Source organism: Pituophis catenifer, unplaced genomic scaffold (assembly GCF_029215685.1).
Source record: "Pituophis catenifer annectens isolate HBS135680 unplaced genomic scaffold, rPitCat1.0.hap2 SCAF_5, whole genome shotgun sequence".
Lineage (NCBI taxonomy): Eukaryota > Metazoa > Chordata > Lepidosauria > Squamata > Colubridae > Pituophis > Pituophis catenifer.
The window spans coordinates 75,435,066-75,456,629 of NW_027256885.1; the positions used below are offsets into that span (position 1 = coordinate 75,435,066).

General features: G+C 41.4%; 1 protein-coding gene across 1 annotated transcript; it reads left to right on the forward strand.

The window, feature by feature from the left end:
• Window positions 1-429: 429 nt before the first annotated feature.
• On the forward strand, window positions 430-5,916 carry LOC139317716 (tropomyosin-like). The gene is made up of 2 exons (XM_070944792.1): window positions 430-801; window positions 5,581-5,916. The coding sequence occupies exons 1-2, from the start codon at window positions 430-432 to the stop codon at window positions 5,914-5,916; spliced, it is 708 nt and encodes a 235-aa protein (XP_070800893.1).
• Window positions 5,917-21,564: the final 15,648 nt, after the last annotated feature.

Genomic DNA, 21,564 nt, shown 5'->3' on the forward strand with positions numbered 1-21,564 from the left:
ACTTATAATATTGATTGGAAGTGATATAGATTGATAAACTGATATTGATTGACCAGGGTATTTAAGATATTGATCGGAAGTGATATAGATTGATAATTTGATATTGATTGATAAGTAACTTGATAACTTGATAAATAACTTTTCTCCATATTCTGGAAAAGTATAAAAGGAGGTGACAGCCAGTGTATGAAAATTTGGAGAAATATTGAGAAAATAATTAGAGAACAAAAAACAATTTTGAAAGAAATGACGAGCATGTCATCAACGATCCTGAAAACAGGAAAAAAGACCCCCTCAAATCCCACTATATCCTTGACCTCCCCGGCTACCCAAAAGTCAACAGAAGGACTATCAAAAACAGACAAGGCCATAGCAACACCAACATTACTAACAGTGCAGTCAACATTGACATTAATCCAAGAAACAATGATGGCCATGCAGGAAAAAATGTCTACAAATCACACCGAACTAAAAACAGACATCCACCTACTGGACCAGAAGATGAATGAGATTCAAGTCTCAATTTCCAACAACGAACAAAGGATCCAGAAGGCGGAGCAAAAAATAGAACAAAATGAGAAGAAACTGGACTTGGTAGATCAGACGTTGACAATGCAAAACAAGGAATTAGAAGATTCGTTAATACAATTAGAAATGGACAGGGCGTCGTTCTACTTGCGCTTCCAAAATGTGGAAGAAGATAAAGAGGAGGATCTGGGAGAGAAGATGGCGGAACTAATCGCAGAAGTACTCCAACAAGATAAACGTGAGATCATTAGAGAACTGGACGACGTCTATAGAGTCCAAACAAATTACGCGAGGAGGAACAGGCTCCCCAGAGAAGTCCACATTAGGTTCGCAAGGAAAAAAGTAAAAGACATCCTATACAGTATGGCAAGGGACGGACAAATAACATATAGAGGAAAAGAAGTGATAATATTAAAACAGATCCCAAGAAGAGTGAGGGAGGTGAGGAAAGATTATAGATTTTTGGCTGTGCAATTGAACAAAAGAAATATATTATTTAGATGGCTCCTGCCAGAGGGGATGTTAATCACCTGGCAGGGGAGAAAAATAAAAATAGATAGCTTGAGCACAGCACAAGATTTTCTTGATCAGTTAAAGGGTGCAGAAGAAGAACAAAGTAGCAAGGAGGAAATAGAGGCGACAAACTTAGAAGAGGAAGGAACCGCGGAGGAGAAGATCGAAGAAGGAGCTAAGGAAAAAAAAACAAGACCAGTAAGAGCCGTAAGACTAAACAAGAACTAAGACCGAGCAAGGAAAATAGGAATGAATGATTTGAAATTAATCTCAGTAAATGTTAACGGATTAAACGACAGTAAAAAGAGGAAATTAACACTTACAAAATTAGCAAAACACAATTTGGATATAATCTGTTTACAGGAGGTCCACATAAAAAAGGATGAGGGTAAATGTCTGGAGTATAAAAAATATGGTAAATTATTTACATCATTAGCAGAAAAAAGAAAGAGAGGGGTAGCAATTTATGTTAAAAAAGGAATTGACGCAGAATTGAAATATAATGATACAAAGGGAAGAACCCTCATGGTTGAAGTTACGAGAGAAAACACTAAAATGTTACTAGTGGGCATTTATGCCCCAAATAAAAAACAAGGAGAATATTTTCAAAAGCTTCGTGAACAACTAGGGAAAATGGAATATAACGAAATTTGCATGATAGGCGATTTCAATGGAATCGTAGACCCAGACAACGATCACAAAAGCAATAAAATGAACAAAAATAAAAGGATGACTTTACCAAAAGCCTTTTTCGACTTGGTGGAGGAGATGAACTTAATTGATATATGGCGAACTTTACACCCAAGCGAAAGACAATACACATTCTATTCCAATCCGCAACAGTCATGGTCGAGAATAGATATGGTCTGGGTTACCAGGACGTTGGGGTTAGAAATAGAGACGGTAGAAATCAGCCCAAACATATGGGCAGACCACAATCCCCTGGAAATAAAATGGAGAAACACAAAGAGAAAGAAACAACTGAGATGGAGGCTCAATGCAAAACTACTATGTGACAAAGAGTGTGTGGAAAAATTGAAAGGAGAATTAAAGACTTTCTTTATAGAAAATGAGAACCAAGGGACACCCCGTGAAATAATATGGGACACAATGAAGGCCTACCTAAGAGGGGTAATAATATCCTACTCTGCATATAAAAATAAATTAAAAAGGAAATCCCGGGAAGATCTTATTAAACATCTGGATGAAGCAGAAAAGAAACTCCAAAAAATACCTGGAGATACTGTAGCAAAAGAAAATTGGCTGGTGTGGAGACATAAATTAAACATCCTAGATCAAGAGGAGCTAGCTCAAAAAATAAAAAGAACAAAACAGTACCACTTCGAGAATGCCAACAAATCGGGCAGGTGGCTGGCCTATAAATTAAAAAAGGAAAATGAAAAAGGGACAATTCAGATACTAGAAGACGCTGAGGGAAATCTTTTAAACAAAGAAGAAGACAAATTGGAAAGGGCGAGAGAGTATTATGAATCCCTATACAAAGAAGAGGAGGCCTCGGAAGAAAAAATAGACCAATATCTGGCAAATGCGGAGCTCCCACAAATAACGGAGGAAGAAAAGGAGATGCTAAACGCTAAGATAACAATTGAAGAATTTAAAAAGGCTCTCTCCAAACTCAAAAACAACAAATCGCCAGGCCCAGACGGATTCCCAGGAGAAATATACAAAAAATTTGAAGAAATCCTACAACCTAAATTAATGGAAATTTTCAATGAGGTTTTGATGGGCGCAAAAATCCCTGATTCGTGGAGGGAAGCACATGTTACACTCCTGCCGAAAGAGGGTGCCGACCAAAAAAAAATCCAAAATTACAGACCGATTTCGCTTCTAAACACTGATTACAAGCTATTCATGTGTATAATGGCAGAAAGAACCAAAAAAATATTAAATAATTGGATTCATAAAGATCAAAATGGTTTTCTCCCGGGGCGACAAATTAGGGATAATTTGAGAATCATATTAGATACTTTAGAATATTATGAAGAACACCCAGAAAAGCAGTTGGCCTTAGTTTTCTTGGATGCCCAAAAGGCATTCGACAATTTAAATTGGAACTTTATGACCAAGCAAATTAAAATAATGGGATTCGGGGAAAACTTTGAAAAGACGATAAAGACTATCTACGACAATCAGAGGGCGAGCATTCTAGTTAATGGAGATAGGACAAGAACATTCCAAATTAAGAAGGGAGTAAGGCAGGGCTGCCCCCTGTCACCACTATTATTCATTCTGGCTCTAGAAGTTCTGCTACGTAAGATTAGAAATAACAAAGAAATCAAAGGCCTAAAAATTAGAAAAGAGATCTATAAAACGCAAGCCTTTGTGGATGACGTGGCATTAATACTAGAAGACCCATTAACATCTGGACAAAAAGTATTAGAGGAATTGGGTAAATATGGCGAGGTGGCTGGCTTTAAATTGAATAAATCTAAAACTAAAATACTAACTAAGAATGTAACTGAGGCGCAGAAGAAAGAGATAGAAGGAACTTTGGGCCTACAGGTTGTCCCAAAAATAAAATACTTAGGAATTTGGCTAACCAAAAGGTGTTCATCTCTGAGAGAAGATAATTATACTCCATTAATTAATAAATTAAAACAAGATTTGGATAGATGGAAAAAGATTAAATTGTCACTTATAGGCAAAATCGCGGCAATCAAGATGAACATCCTCCCCAAGATCTTATTTTTATACCAAAACTTACCAGTGATTTTAGAGAAATTTTTTTTCCTAGAATTAAATAAGATCACGAGGGATTTCGTTTGGGAGGGAAAAAAATCGAGGATTTCACTCAAAATCTTACAGGAAAAAAGGAACGTGGGAGGATTTGGACTCCCGAATTGGGAAATGTATTATAGAGCAGCAAAGCTGATATGGATAAGGGAATGGATCACTTTGGAGAATAAGAGAATCTTAATGTTAGAAGGCCATGATTTACAGAGAGGGTGGCATGCGTATTTATGGGACAAAGATAAGAAAAAGAAAACCTACTTCCACAGGCATAAAATTAGGGACTCCCTAATACAAGCGTGGGCGGGGATTAGACAGAGATATTATACAAAAGTCCCAAATTGGCTCTACGGTAGAGGCATTGATTTATCCCAACAGGTGGGGAATGGAGAAACTGTGCAGATATAAAGACATTCTCGACGGAGGGGGAAACCTTAAATCAAATGATGTCCTGAGAGACCAAGGCATAATTTTAGATTGGTGGACTTACATGCAAATAAAATCAAGATACCAGAAAGACAAGGATGAATTTGGCTTAGAATTAGGATACAACGGATTAGACAAAATTCTGATGGGACCAGGAAAAAAAGCGTTGGCCAAGCTGTATAATTACTTATTAGATGAGGATAGAGATGAGGACATAATCAGAAACCAATTGAGAGCGTGGGAGAGAAATATCGGACATAGTTTGAATTTCAACGAATGGGAAGAGGCGTGGAATAAAAATTATAAATTAACTAGAGCAGCCACGTACAAGGAAAATCATTACAAAATGCTTCATAGGTGGCACTTAGCACCTGCAAGATTAGCACAGATGTTCCCCAATGTACACCCAAATTGTTGGAAATGCGGTCATGGTCAGGGCACCTTCTTTCATATGTGGTGGACATGCCCCGAAGCAAAAAGATACTGGAGCAAAATTCGGAGTTGGTTGAAAGACATACTCAAAGAAGAAATTGATTTGAACCCAGAAATATTTCTCCTGGGAATGGTAAAGAAAGGGCATGGAAAGGAAAAGGTCCACCTCCTAATACACATAACTACAGCTGCCAGACTGGCGTACGCTCAATACTGGAAAAAGAAAGACCTACCACCAGATGACCTTATAATTAGCAAAATATTAGAGTGTGCAGAGATAAGTAAATTAACATACGAGATAAGTGATGATGAAAACTCAGATTACGATATGATATGGGGAAGATGGTACGAATGGATAAATGATAGAATCAAGGAAGGAGTTAAAGGTGCGGAAATTAATTAGAAATGTATAGTATAAATGACACCAGATATTTTTTCATGTATATATGTACAAACACTGCGAATCCGATGTCAAACAAAATTGTTATTATATTTTATTTGTCTTAAAAAAAAATCAATAAAGTATATATATAAAAAAAAAATATTGTTGAGATTGGCTATAAGGGGAACAGAGTAGATCTGAATTAAATTGAGAATTAAATAATAGAGTATTCTAACAAATAAATTTGAAATACGAGATTAAGATATTTAAACAAACAGAGGGGTACCCCCCCCAAAAGGAGTGAAGTAGGGGGATTTCAATGTAAAACATACAATGAATGGTAGTTTGGGGGGAGGTAAGTAGAAAATTGAGGAATATGACTAGCACCATGACGACAACACTGAGAACAGGAAAGAAAACAACATCAAGCCCATCACTGACAGCTTCATCCCCATCAGGTCAGAGAACGATAGAAGGAATGTTGGGGGCAGAAAAAGAGTGTAATATCAAACATGCAAACTATGCAGACAACATTATTGACCATTCAGGAAACGATGATGAAAATGCAGGAAACAATGTCAAAAAACCACATGGAAATGAAAGGTGATATAAATAAATTGGACAATAAGATAGAGATGATACAACAAACAATTGAGAAAAACAAAGAAAGGATAAAGACAGTGGAAGTGAAGTTGGAACAAACAGAAAAAAACGTGGAAATAGTAGATAAAAAATTGATGGCAATGAATAAAGAACTGGAAGAATCAATTATCCATTTGGAGATGGACTGGGCTGCGTTCTACCCAAGATTCCAGAATATCATAGAAGAAAAGGAAGAAGACCTGGGCACTATTATGGCAGAGCTGATAGCAGAAGCATTATAGAGGGCTAGGCAACAAATATTATTGGAGATTGACAAGGTGTATCGAATTCATACTAATTATGCCAGGCACAATAGACTACCATGAGAAGTCCATGTAAGGTTTGCCAGAAAGAAAGTGAGAGATCACTTTATAAGATCACAAGAGAGGATCCAATGATCTATAAGGACAGAGAAATCCAAACATTAAAACAAGTCCCGAAGAAAGTAAGAGAACAGAGAAGAGACTACCGGTTCCTCGCCACACAGCTAACTAAAAGAAACATATTATTTAGATGGTTAATCCCAGAAGGGATATTGGTATCATGACAGGAGAGGAAGATTAAGATAGACAATCTGGACAAGGCGCAAGAACTGTATGATCAATTGGAGGGTGTGGAAGAAGAGAGCAGCAGTAAAGAGGAATTAGAATCTAGAAGTCAGGAGGACCAGCAACAGGAGTTAAAAGAAACAGAACTGGAGTTAGGAAGCAAGGAAGAAAAGGGACAAAGGGAAGAAGGAGTGGGACTGAGAACACGACCACAAAGAGATGTTAGAATCAATAGAAGACAGAAACCAATATACAAGTAGAATAATGGAAGAAGAAATTAGGCTAATATCGATTAATGTTAATGGATTAAATGCAGGGGTGAAATGCTCCCGGTTCAGACCAGATCGGGCGATCCAGTAGAGATCGTGATGGTTGGTTCAGCGATCTGGTAGCGATGGCGGAGCAAAGCTCCGCCCACCCGCCTGGGTGTCCTTAATTCCTGGTTTTAACCAGGAAGTAATGTGTTCTTTACCTTCTGTGCATGCACGGCTTTTGCACATGCGCAGGTCTGCGCGTACATGTGGCACACACGGCGCATGCACTTCCAAACCGGTAAGGAAGGCAAGTAGATTTCACCCCATTTCAGCATAGGAAATGTCTGGAATTCCCAAAATTAGGAACACTATATACAGCATTAGCGGAACAAAAGCAGAGGGGAATAGCGGTATATATTAGGGAGGGAATAAAGGCTAAACTAAAATATAGAGACACTGATGGAAGAGTTTTGATGATAGACATACAAATTGATCAGAAGTCATGTTTGTTGGTGACAATTTACGCTCCTAAAAAGAATCAAAAACAATTTTACAGTAAATTACACGAAAAAATTATAGAAATAGGACAGGGAAATATTTGTATGGTTGGGAATTACAATGCAGTGGTGAATGTAAAAAAGGACTATGTTAGCAGTATGAAAAACAAAAGGAAATGAAAAATATTACTGGGGTCATTTTTTGATATGGTACACAAACTTAATTTATCTGATCAGTGGAGGGAACTGAATCCAAAAAAAAAGGGAATATACTTTCTTCTCGAACCCACACAAATCTTGGTCCCGGCTAGACATGGCATGAAAGAATGGAGATGTAGGAAAGTATATAGAAACAATAGAAATAATGCCAAACTCCTGAGCTGATCATAACCCTCTAAAAATAATTTGGAAAGGACAGAAAAAAACTAGGAGAAGGTGGACACTGAATCCCCAAATTCTAAAGGAAAAAGAATTTTTCTCAAGGATTTTTTAAAAAATGGAATTATTTTTTAAAGAAAACACGAAGCAACCAACATCACTACAAATTATATGGGATACGGCTAAAGCATACCTAAGGGATATTGCAATAGCCTATATAGCAAAAAAAAAAAAAAAAAAAAAAGGAGAAAAGGCAAAAGCATAGTACTCTTCAGGAGGAGATTAAAAAATTAGAATGTAAATTACAAAGGGAGCCCCAGAACGAAAAAATTAAAGGGAAAATGGTCCTAGCTAAACATAAATTAAATATGGTGGAGCAAGAGGAAAGGGCAAAGGAATTGAAAGCAGCAAAACAAATTTTTTTTGAACATGCAAATAAGCCTGGAAGATGGCTAGCCTACAAATTAAAAAAGGAAAGGGAAAAAAGATTGATCCAGGAACTACAAGGATGATAATGGAGAGCGACACTATAAAATGGAAAAAAAGAAAAAAATAATTCAAAATTACTTTGAGGAGCTATACAAAGAAGAAATAGATGAGGATAATATAAAACAATACTTAAAGGTCAATGGTTTGCCAGAACTAAAAGAAGAGCAGAGGAAAATATTAAATATTGGAGAAAGTATTAAGTATTGGAGAAAGCCAAACTACCAGACTCTTGGGCAGAAGCTTATAACTCTCTCATTCCAAAAGAAGGTACAGACCCCCAAAAGATAAAAAATTATAGGGCAATTTCGTTGTTGAATACAGATTATAAAATTTTTACTACTATAATTGCGGAAAGATTGAAAGTAGTACTAAACGAAATTCGGATACATTTGATACATTCGGATCAAAATGGTTTTCTACCTGCAAGGCAAATTAGAAACAATATAAGAACGGTGTTAAATGTCCTAGAGTACTACGAAGCATATCCTGAAAAACAGGTGGCACTGATATTTTTGGACACCCAGAAAGCATTCGACAATCTTAATTGGCAGTTTTTGTTCCAACAGATTAAAGATATGAGATTTTGAGGGAAGTTTGAGAAAACGATTAAGGCAATATACACGATGCAAAAAGCTAGAGTGATAATTAATGGAGATAACACAGAGAAATTCGATATAAATGAGTAAGACAGGGATGTCCAATGTCACCTCTGCTTTTCATCTTGACATTGGAAGTGCTGCTAACCCAGATTAGGTGCAATGGAGAGATAAAAGGATTAAAGATTAAAAAAGAATATAAGACACAGGCCAGTGGTGGGTTACTACCGGTTCGCACCAGTTTGGGAGGACCGATAGCAATAAATTGGCGAGGGTTGCAGAACCTGTCATGAATAAATGCCTTGCCTCTGATCCAGAACTAGAGGCAGGGGGGCTGGGCAAGCCAGCCTCCAAGGTCCACCCTAACCCAATAACCCCTCCTTACCTTAGCCATGCCCTGGGGGTACTTAAGGGTCAGCCATGCGGTCCTGCTTCACTTCCAGACTTGTACCTGTAACGATAAGATGTATATTTAATAAATAGTAATTGATCTAATGAGAACCTGTCTATGGAGTTATTGGGCACGATCCTCGAACACATTTAACAATATGGTAGCAGAAGATGGTTGGATAGCCCAATCCTAAAACTCCACAGCATGCAAAGGACCACAACAGACAGGGTGAATACCAGAGCATTCACCAAGAAGATGGCAGAACGATCTGCCCAACCCGAAACCACGCAAGGAGAGGCACCCGAGATGAGCGGCCTACTCCACCACCCATCCACCCCGGCCAGAAGCAACGAGGGGTGGACGAAACACGAAACCTCAAAAGAAGAGATGCACGACCTAAAAGGAAAACTCATGGAGCTGATAGATTCGTCACAAAGCAACACCGACCTCATCGCGGAACTCCGAAGCCTGATCAAAGGCTGCGAAGCAGCGAGTGAGGAAGATGAAGACGAATCCGATTACAGCGACGAAGACCCGGTAAGGGAAAATTTCCCCCACAAAAAACCTACCGCAAAGGCCGAAGGAGACTTCGCGCCCTTTTTACGGTGGCCATCTTGGGAGGCAGCGTCATCAAAGATGGCCGACCATCCACCAATAGACTCCCGAGATTTAAATCCCACGGCGGGAATCGGGGCCTACTCAAAAACGACCGAACAAAAATACTACAAAAAACACAAAAGCCCAAAACTCAAACCTACAGACTCGCCTACCGAGCCTGAGGTCAATAAAGCCATCGAACTAATCGCCGCGGCCCTAGGGGACAAGGTGAAAATACCGACCATACACCCCGGTGCCAGGCCAAAAAGCAAAGGGGACCCCAGCGCGAGGAGGGCCGGCACCGACGCCCACCCTGGGAAGCTAGCCACCATCGCATGGACCCAGGGCCACCCAGAGCCCCTAAGGAACCTACCCACAAAAATGGGACACCAAGGGCGATGGGATTACTCACCGGACCGACGACCGGGACCAGATCCGTGGATCACGAGGCCATCCGCAGGCAGGGGACGTCCATCGGCGGGCAGGGGGCTCGGCCCGACACCCACAGGCGACATTCGCACGAGACCGGGCCATCCGGGACCATTCGCGGCCCCAGCGGGACTCCCAGCGTCTACCGGCGATCCGCACCGCTTTCCGAGGCTCCAGACGACGATCCGCGACGATCCCGAACAAGTAAGGCCGACCGGAGAGGAACTGAAGGCCCATCCGGAAGATTGGGGCCTTCACCCGGGAGCGGCATGGACGAGCTCCTCACTCCACGGCGACTGGGGAGAAATGAACCTCACGCATGCGCAGCACGCCCCTGCAAGAGAAACGGAACAGGACATAGAGCTACACCGACACAGACACATAGAGACAAGTCAGTTCAGACTTGCCACAGTCGTCCCTCTGCCTTATTGCGAGTATCCTTATGTGAGAAACCATGGACAGCGACATAATGTAAGTAATTTAACTTACAATTCAGGGACTTTGCCCAGTGACTTTCCCAAACTAAGGCTAGATGGGGAGAATTTCCTGGACTGGAATCAACAACTCCAGGCCACCCTGCTAAAGGAAGACCTATTGTCTATGGTTACAGACCCCCCAGAAAAACCCTGGACTTTTGAATTGGATTGCATTCACCACAAGGCATATTGTATTGTCATTGCCAGTATTACCCCCAGTATTTACCCCAGCATTAGCCACCACCTAACTGCTCTAGAAATAATACAGAGAATGCACAAACTATTTTATTGCCAAAGCGTTGCCAGCACCACCAGGTTGTCAAGAGAATTTTATGCCACAAAACTCAAGGCAGGGACTCCAATGAGCGAGCATTTACTATCATTAAATAACACCAGGGCCCAGCTGACACAAAGGGGGGAGGTCATAAGCGAGAGGACCATGATAAGTATCATAGTAAATTCCCTAGACCCCAGTTGGGACACCTTCATTACGCAGATAGACAACCTAGGGACAGGGAGGCTCTCACTGGACTTACTGACTAGCAAACTAATATCCGAAGATAGCATCAGAAAGGACCGCTCCCTAAGCCGCAGGGAGCAAAGGCCCAGCAGGAAGGTTGAGCCACAAGGTAGAAACCACAGCAACACAGAGTGTTATATATGTGGGTCAAGAAACCATTACAAAAGGGACTGCCCTAAAAATACAGGGGACAGGATACATAGAAGAGATAGGCCAGAACAAAGGGCAAGACATACCAGCGGACGCTCACCAGAGGTCAGACACAGGCGTAGGGATTCCCCTAGCCCTAGGGACAGGAGAGACCACAGGGACAGTTCCAGGGAGAGCCACACCGGATCATTGTATGGCATAGGGGATCAAGAACGACACATAGGCCAGGACAAGGAGGAAGGCACATGGCTACTGGACTCAGGAGCCACAAACCACACCACACATGACCGCAATCTACTAACCTCCTTTACAGCAGAAAGTTTTGTAGTAAAAGTGGCTAACCAGAACAACGTACAAGTAACAGGCAAAGGTAACTCATACGTGCCAGGAATAGGTGTAGTACAGGGAGTACTTTTAGTGCCAAATATACCATATAATATCCTTGCCACCCTAAAACTGAGCAAGGATAACAATGTCGAGGTGACTTTCAAAGAAGGAAAGGCACAGGTAACTAGAGGGGGTAAAAGGATAGGGAAAGTAGTAGTCAGTGGGGAACTACCATTCTTCCACCCAACCAAGGACAAACAGCCAGAAGTAAACAATCACCGAGGGGTTAGATCCAACAGCCCAGACAACACAAGTAGGGAAGTAGAGGGGGTTAGGCACGCACACACCACCGATGATCTCAGTGAGCAGGGAGCACCCAGGAAGGAGAAACTAGCGATAGGGAAACTGATGCATGACAACTGTGCCCACCTATTACACAGAAAACTAGGACACATTAGCTTTCCCGTGGTGCAGAAAATGTTGGAATGCTCTGAAGGTATAAAAATAAAGGATTGTGAGAACTATCTCGAGTGTTCTATTTGTAAGGGCTCCAAATTAAAAACCAAACCTAGACCCAAGAAGTCAGTACGCACAACTAATTCAATCTTCCAACTCGTACATATGGACATAGTGGGACCACTAAGGCCCTCCATCAAGTACAGGAAAAGGTACTTCCTGACCATAGTGGATGATTTCAGTCGCTATGGCTTCGTGTACACCCTAAAACACAAGAATGAGGTATTCCAAAAATTTAAGGAATTCTATGCGAGGGTGGAGACACAGCACAACACCAAAATTAGGCAAATAATGACAGACCGGGGGTCTGAATTTTTATCAAGCGACTTCTCGCGATGGTTAAAGGCACGCGGGATGATCCATTACACAACTTCTCCTTTTTCCGCCTTTCAAAATGGCGTGGCAGAACGAAAAAACGGAACGCTACAGACCATGATGAGGTGCGCGCTAGAGGATGCCGGCCTAGGGCAGCATTTCTGGTCCGAAGCACTCATTTATTCAAATTATACTTTAAACAGGCTATGGTCAAGCGTACTGAATAAAACTCCATACGAGTTAATGTACCAAAGGAAACCACAGGTGTCACACTTACACATATTCGGGGTCACAGCAGATGTGCACATCCCCAAACAACTCAGACGCAAGGGAGACAGGGTATCCAAGAGACTGAGGTTCATGGGCTATGAGCCAGGGACGAAGGGATACAGGTTCATAGACAACAGCAACAATTTCGTGATATCACGAACAGCTGTCTTTCACGAAAACTCTAACTGGTCCAAACTACATCTCAACGAGGTGTCCCTTAACAAGGATGGACCAGGGGATGATCAAAAGGAAATAAAGCAACAAGCAGGAAGGGACACTGAACAGGGAAAGAATAAACGCAAAGGGCAGGAAATACCAGTGAAGGGATGGAAGGAAAACCACCCACACATCAAAGTGGACTCACTCACCGAGAGAGAAGCTAGGTACATGCGTGACACAGAGACACCTCCTGATAGACCAGTCAGGGCAAACAGGGGCAAAAGGCCAGAAAGGTTAGGGGACTACGTATTATCCCTACACACTAACCAACTAACCCCCAACACATATGAAGACGTATTGAGGTTACCGGATGAGGAGAAAGAAAAGTGGGAACAGGCCATGGAAAGGGAAATGGACAGCCTGAGGGAACTAAACGTATACACTCCCTCTAAAGTCCCGATAGGAAAAACGACCATAGGCACTAGGTGGGTCTACAAAGTTAAAACACTGGAGGGAAACAAAGCACTCTACAAAGCTAGACTGGTGGCACAGGGGTTCGCCCAGAAATACCCTGATGACTACACGGAAACGTACTCCCCCACAGTCAGGGCTGAGAGCGTGAAGTGTGCGCTGGTAATCGCATCACTGCTAGGGTTAGAAGTGCATCAATTCGACGTGCAAACCGCTTACCTGCACGCTGAGCTCGACAAAGAGATATACGTGAGAGCGCCACCTAGCCAAAACACCAAGAAGGGAGAAACCTGGATCCTAAACCGAAGCTTGTATGGACTCAAACAATCGGGGAAACGGTATGAGTGTCTATCCAGGACATTGAAATCCATGGGATTCTCAGCCACCTCAGCCGACAACTGCTTCTTCACCAAGAAGTCAGACAGCTCCCCCGAATATGTTTTGATATACGTAGACGATATATTGTATATCGGTGATCAAGCTAGCAAATGTAATAACTTCGCCAATGAGCTGGGGAAACACTTTACACTAAAAATATTGGGTAAGGTAGATAAATACTTGGGGGTGCAAATCACAAAAACAGGCAAGGGTTTCCAACTGTCACAGAAAGATAAAATTTTGGAACTAATACATAAATGCAATATGACAAACGCCAAGGGGTGTGAAACACCAATGCAACCAGATTTTTTGAAGGACATGTATAATGAGGCTGAGGCGTTCAAAGACAACACATTATACAGATCTACCATAGGCTCCCTACTATACATTGTGAACTGGACCAGGCCAGACATCGCCCTACCAGTTAACTTGCTGTCAAGGCATGTGGGTAAGCCTACTGTGTACCATTGGGAAGCCATCAAAAGGGTATTAAGGTACCTAAAACAAACCTCCGAGGCTTGCCTATCATTAGAGCCCGAGAACACCAAAACACCCACACTCACGTGCTATGCAGACGCTGACTGGGCTGGGGACGTGAAATGCAGAAAGAGCACTTCGGGTTACGTATTCTTTCTAAACAACAGCCCAGTTCATTGGTATACAGGCAAGCAAGACTTGGTAGCTACATCCACCACCGAAGCCGAGTATATCTGTTTGTCCAAAGCCGCCAACAACCTGGTCTGGTTTGATGACCTACTCGCTGACATATGGGCCGAACCGAACTACCCCATCATCATGCATGAGGACAATAAAGCAGCCATGGAAATATCTAAGGCTGAAGCAGTGGGTCAAAGGTCGAGGCATATCGATATAAAGTACAAGCACGTTAGACAGTTTGTGAATATAGGATTCGTAAAAGTTATACATTGTGATACGGAAGAACAAACAGCAGACATCCTAACAAAGCCATTGCAAAACAAACAACACACGTACCTCACATCAAAATTAAGCGTCCTCTTGAAAAGGACACCTCAGGTACATACCACACAAAGATATCTCGGCCAGGCATTTAGAGGGGGTTTTGTCATGAATAAATGCCTTGCCTCTGATCCAGAACTAGAGGCAGGGGGGCTGGGCAAGCCAGCCTCCAAGGTCCACCCTAACCCAATAACCCCTCCTTACCTTAGCCACGCCCTGGGGGTACTTAAGGGTCAGCCATGCGGTCCTGCTTCACTTCCAGACTTGTACCTGTAACGATAAGGTGTATATTTAATAAATAGTAATTGATCTAATGAGAACCTGTCTATGGAGTTATTGGGCACGATCCTCGAACACATTTAACAGAACCGGTATTAATTGCTGGCTGGCCACGCCCCCAAACTGGTCCCCACCCCACCCAGTCACTTCCTTTTCCTCCTTACCACCTGGGCGGCTTGCCTGCCTAAGTTGCCTTCCCACGTGGTGCCTTCCCTGCGCCCCAACTGAGCTGCCGCCTCCTGCCTATAGGTAAGTCACGCTATCCACCCCCAGAGCATGCTGCGCCACCCCCACCGGGCTCACAACCTTACCTTTCCCGCCCCTTACAAGAGTCCCCCCCCACACCCCGTTTTGGCTCCCAGGGGCTGCAGGGAGGCTTGCTAAGGCCAAAATGGGGCGTGGGGGTGTGTGGCGCCCCCCTGCACCCCGTTTTGGCTCCCAGGGGCTGCAGGGAGGTTTGCTAATGCCAAAATGGGGCATGAGGGAGTTGCCTAGCAAGACTCCCTGCAGCCCCCTGGAAGCAAAAATGGGCTGCCGGGGGGGGGGGGGGGCTTCAAGGGAGAAAGAAACAAAGAAATCCTCACTGTTTAGGGAGATCCCCAGGTGCACTGAGCTTGAGTTGAGAGCTTATTGTAAGTGCCTGCACTAGCTATCCTTGTTCAGGCTAAGCTACAAAACGTTTCAAAATGTCTGTCTTTTCTTCCTCCTACCAAAGACCTTCTGGGGTTCTTCACAGGAAGGGAGAAAGGGAAGGAGAAAGAAAGAAAGAGAGAGCGAGAGAGAGAGAGAGAGAGGGAGGGAGGGAGGGAGGGAGGGAGGGAAGGGTAAACCCTTTTACTCACACTTCATCCTCACTGTTTGGGGATTCCCACATGTTAAGGATATTGTTGTTGTGTTACCAACCAGCAGAGTGTAGAGCACAGAGAAACGTTGCTGAGAGCAATGAATAAGAGATGTGCAAACTGGTTTATCAAAAGTTTACTTTATAGTGAAAAAACAATCTCATAGTCTTTAAATCAATCCAAGTCTTTGCCAGTTAAATCAGTCCAGTGATACAAAAATCTTCTTACCACACAAACAGTAGTTGGTTAGAATAACAAGTTCACTCTGGTTCACAAACCACGATGGTAGCAGATCCATCCAACGATGATAGCACAATGGTAGCAACTCCTCACACTATGGTAGCATATCATCAACTGAATACTTTACAGTACCTTTCTTAAATACGTTTACAACTAGTGATTATCTAATTACAGCATGACTCAGCATTACAATGAATCAGCAGGAAGTTACACAATACATATTCATATTAAAGTCACAAAACACATATATTGCCTGGACAACTTGTTAGGCTCAAACCATATCCTAACACCACGTGCACTGAGCTTGAGTTGAGAGCTTATTGTAATTGGCTGCTAGCTATCCTTGCTCAGGCTAAGGCTTAGCCTGAGCTAAGCTAATCAATAGTGGAGCTCTAAAAATGCCAGATTATCAATGGGCATGTTCTGAGTTTCAAAATGTCTGGCTTTTCTTCCTCCTACCAAAGACCTTCTGGGGTTCTTCACAGAAAGGGAGAAAGGAGAAAGGGAGGGAGAAAGAAAGAAAGAGAAAGAAAAAGAAAAAGAAAAAGGGAGAGAGAGAGAGAATGCAGGTATCTCTTAACAGAGGTTTGAACTTGCCTGAAATTAGATCAAGCCCTACATCACTTAACTCAATGTATCAGATTAAATTGTTATTGAATTATTTTTGGTATATATACTACATTCTCTTGTGTAATTTATAGTGTAAAACTAGTCTATTATGTCTCAAAATAAAAGGGAGATCAAAAATCCAATTAGTGCCATGTAAATTCTGGAATCCCCAAAGACCTTTCCCATTGTATTTATTAAACAAATTTATATAGCTACCCAACTCATATACAGTTACTTTATCACTTTTGTGTTCCTTTCATGTAGTTCTCAATGTGTTATTTAGAAGTAGCTTCATATGTCAGTTTACTTTTACCATTAAAAAAAATGTTTTGTTGCATTATATGACTGCAAAAGCCTTTTAGCAGTTTCATGTAACAGGAAATATCCAGTAACAATTTTGAAAGTAGTTGTCATAGCCACTAACACCCTCCCCCCAAAAAGACAGAGAAAGAGAAAGAGAGGAAGAGGAAGGAAGGGAGAGAGAGAAAAAAAAATTCTGTGCTATTATTTTTAATTGTTCCATTATTTATCATGTGTTAATATTTTACACTGTCCCTACACCTAGAATGATTTTACTGCCTCTCCTTTGCCCAGGGCTACCACATATTTTTCAGGGATTTACATGCATTCAATGTCTGTAGTCCAGAGCATAAATAAGTGTGTGTTTATTTTGTACATCAGGTTGCATAAGTCCATCTTAATATGCTATTCCTGGTATGTGATGTTTTGCATACATACAGAGAAAGAAGCACTCTTGTGATCTTTGACTTTTACGTTTGCTGTCAAACATCAGCCATAATACTAATGACTGTTTTGAATATGCACAAATGGCTATTTTATAAGTGAAATTATGACTGAAATATTTCTGCACCTATATTGGTTCTCACTGTCAGGAAGTTTCTCCTTAGTTTTAGGAGAAAAATTAACATCTCTCTTTGTTCAGTTTCCATCCATTGCTTCTTGTTTTGCCTTCTGGTGCTTTGGAAAATACATTGCAAATACATTACATAATTTGGAAAATACATTACATTCTTTCTGGCAGCCCCTTAAAAACCTGTTGCCTATCACACTCTTGGGCAAAGCATGTGAGCCATTTCCTCCTTTCAGTGGTCCATGAAAGTACATCTATAGTATGTAGATAATAAAGTTGAAAAAAGGTGAACAACATTTTTACAGAACTATAGATACGTTGAGGCTGTGTGTGACAAGAAATGGCTGGGAGGGGAGGGGCCAGGCGAGGGACCCCTTGACGTGAGTGACATTGAATTGGCCATGCCCACCCAGTCACATGACCATGAAGCCACTCCCACCGTCACATGACCAAGCCACGCCCACAGAACCGGTAGTAAAAAAATTTAGAACCCATCCCTGACACAGGCATTTGCCGATGACCAAGTGTTCTTCATAGAAGAGCTGCTAGAGACAGGAAACAATCTAATGAGTGAAATAGAAAAATATGGGACAGTAGCAGGACTGAAAATTAATAGAGAAAAGACTAAAATGTTAGTAAAAAATTTAACCGAAAAACAAAAGACAATTAGAAAAAGAACTGGGATTGCAAATTGAAAAAAAGATTAAATATTTAGGAATCTGGTTTACAGTAAGGTGTTCGTCAATAAAAGATGATAATTACAAAAAAATGATACAACAAATGAAAAAAGATTTGGAGACTTGGGAAAAATTGCAGTTATCATTATTAGGAAGGTGTTGCATTCATTCTGGCGGGCTTCTCATGGGAGGTCCAGTTTAGGAAAACACAGGACAAGCGTTTTCTCGGGATGAGAGAGCAGCAAACAAAAGGCTACAATCTCTTTTATTAGTTATCCAAATACAGCGTCATCAGAAGGCGTTATTATGGCTACACATCTCATATTACATACAAGAGATAGGAAAGCGATACTAAAGATGCAAAAGCGAAACTCAACTCTGGCCGTTTGGTACCAGTTACTACCAGGCGAGAGGCCCATCTCCTTTATCTGATTCTCAGGAATGTTTTTACAAGGAGATAGGAGATGTCTCTGCCTTTGCAGGCACAGCCTATGTTAAGAACAAAGAGAGAATGAATAGGGCCCTTCAGAGAGTATCCATATGAACCCGCTTTTCATAGTTTGATTATTTCGATGCTAAGTTCCATACAAGTGTCCAACCAGTTAAACTGGTCTATACATGTACTATGGCCACTGCATTCCCACATTTCCTCTGTTTTTGTTTTTTGCAACAGGGTTCAGCTGTGTTGTTATTATGATGTTCTCTTTATGCCTGGGAAACATACCTATCATCATAGCAAACAAAGCAGGAATACATTGAATACTACAACATACAGAAATAAGCAAAGCAATAATCATGAGTACAGTAGACAATATGTTCTTCAGCCATCTGGTTTCTGCAAATGTTTTTAGCTCACCCATTCTTTTATTATGGTGAACAAAGTTAGTGGAAAAGTGGCCAGGAGATGTCAAGCGAGGTAGGCCATCATGTTTCTGAGTTGTATTCCAGTTATACATTTCCACAAATCGCTCATACAAATTGTAAATCCATCCGGTTTCAGGCACCCAAGAAAACCACATGTCAGGAGTTTGTAACCTCTGAGTTATCTTGGAAGCCCTATCTTGCAAGTCCGAGCACCTTCTCTGACCACACCTCATTTGTTCCTCCAGTTCCAGAAGGGCTTTGGTTTCACTTATCAGGACGTCCTTCCTATTGGAGGGAATAAAACCTTTGCACATTTGCAGAAGGGAGGGGAGACATTGGATGCAGCAACAAAGCAAAACAAGCAGTACAATTATAGATACAATAGTTGGCATAATTGATTTCAACCAAGAACCATCCGGGAGCCATGACCAAAGAGCAGCCCAGATGTCAATGGCACCAGATCCATTGGATGATAAGGGATTGTTTTTTGATCAAGTTTTCTATGGTGTGAGTGATGTTATACTGATAATCAGATACATAGGTACAACAACGTGAATGTATAAGGGCACAATCGCCTCCTTTAGCTAAGGCATATCGGTTTTGTAAGACTACCTCTCTGATTTCAGCCAGTTCTTTATTCATCAGCTTCAGCACCTTGATAGTCTCGTTGAACATATATACTGTCCAGTTATTTATTTAATGAAGATCCCAATAGTTCATTGCCACCCGAGATTGGGCAAGATGCCTCTGGATATCTGAGTTTTTAATGAGCCACCCAGTGTCAGTGATGGGTGTGGTTTAGGAAATAGGAGTAGTGGAGTTTGTCCGATTAGCAGCTATTTGAATGTCTTTTACTGTCCCATCATGATTGAATGTAGAGGTTGCTGACATGAAGGATCATGAGATGTAGGGGCAATAGATGCAAGATCGTGACTTAATTCCAGAATCCATGATATATAGTCTCCTCTATGTAATTGTTACAGAGGCCCATTGTTCTTATTCACTCCCCCCTCAGCTGGAAATGTCAATATGGGAACCTTAGGTGGTGGAGTAGATTTAGGTAGAAAGTAAGGATCTTGTACATAGACAATGCGTTTGTGGCGGGAGCGTTCTTACATGGTCACTTGAGAGTCCCAAAGCTAACAATGTCCAAGGCCATAAACAAATCATAGTCACTTATACATGTGAAACAAAATTACTAGCAAAATCAGAAAAACAATTCTACTAACATTAGTATGTGTAAGAAAGTGTTAAAATGTATATGTACAATGTGAAGGTAGTTTCCTCCTGATGAATATTCGCTGTGCGCAGGGGACCAACTTCCGGTGTAGTTCTGCAAAGCTGATGGTCACCACCTTGCGTTAAGAGTCTGTTGCCGGGAGGACTCAGCAAGATGTTTTTTCTCTTAAATCTCAGCACCAGGGGTTTCTCCTTCTTTTTGTTGTAAATGAAATGGTCTTACGTGTCTTTTGGGGATCCAAATGATGCGATCATTGTCCTGGACAGCAGCATATCCATGGCCCCAGGTAATAAGGTCAGCAGGTCCTCTCCATGCAGGATCAAGTTGTTGGTGGAAATAGACCTTTGGTTTTAGGGCAGCTGATGGATAAGCAGAAAAATGGCGGGTCGCAGCCGATGTGGGAGGCTGTCCAGTCAGGTTAAGGAAGTTCAAAGTATATAAGCAAAGATTGAGTTTGTTTTGCATGGCTGGGAGGCCGAGGCATTTTTCCTCTTTCAATTTTATAAGCCAAATTTGTGTGTGATGGACCACTTGTTACAAAAGTCTGCAAAGGCAGTACTGGTGTAGTAGATCCATTGTCAGTTTTAATTTCAATTGGGCGTCCCATCGATGCAGAAGTCCGAATACAATGATTTATTACATGTTTGGTTGCTTCTCCCCTTTTTTGGGAATGCCAATAATAAGTCACTAACTCTCTCTTACATTCCCTGTAACACTGGGTTCTTTACATACCAGTCTTTATTCAAAATAGCACAATTATCTATTCACAGCCTACAATATCCAGTCAATCCTAAAAATTTCCTCAACTCTTCAGGTGTTATTTTCTTTCATTAATTAAATGTCCTATGTATTTTATCTCTCTGTCTACATATTGTAATTTCTAACTCATCTCTGTGATAATTCCTAAAAATGGCAGCAGTTTATGCTGCTGACAAAGAAACAAACAAATAAACAAACAAACAACAGACAAACAAAGAACAAACATGCCATCTGTTAAGTATGCAAAATGCACGTAGACATAAAAACATTAAGGAGTATTTTGAGTCAATACTCTGAAATAGAATTGGGTATGAAAGTATTTAAAACGTCAAAAATGTTCAGAAGGAAAAAAATCAAAATTGCATTCTGAGCCGTTCAGTGCTCTGCAAAGGCAGGTATCAGATATCACTCTTTCACTCCCGCCTTTCTCTGGCTGGTTCTCTGAGAGAAAAAAAAATGGTTAAAAGTACAAAGTAGCCCCCCCCCTCTTTCGTGCCTCTCATCTCCCAGGGAAAAAAAGGAGGGGGTGAGGGAAAGGAAAATTTTTTTAAAACAGACCAAGCCTCCCTTCTCCTCGGAGGGCAGGGAGAGAAAAGAAAAAAGGTGCTTATACACAAAATTACATTTCATGCAATCCAATACACACCCATTCACATCTGTACTGCAATCAGACCTTTTGTATAATACATCTTTCATGCGAATCAGTCATTCAAATTATTTCAATGAACTAGTTTATTCCCAAAACAGTGAAAAAATTCAGGCAACAGTCA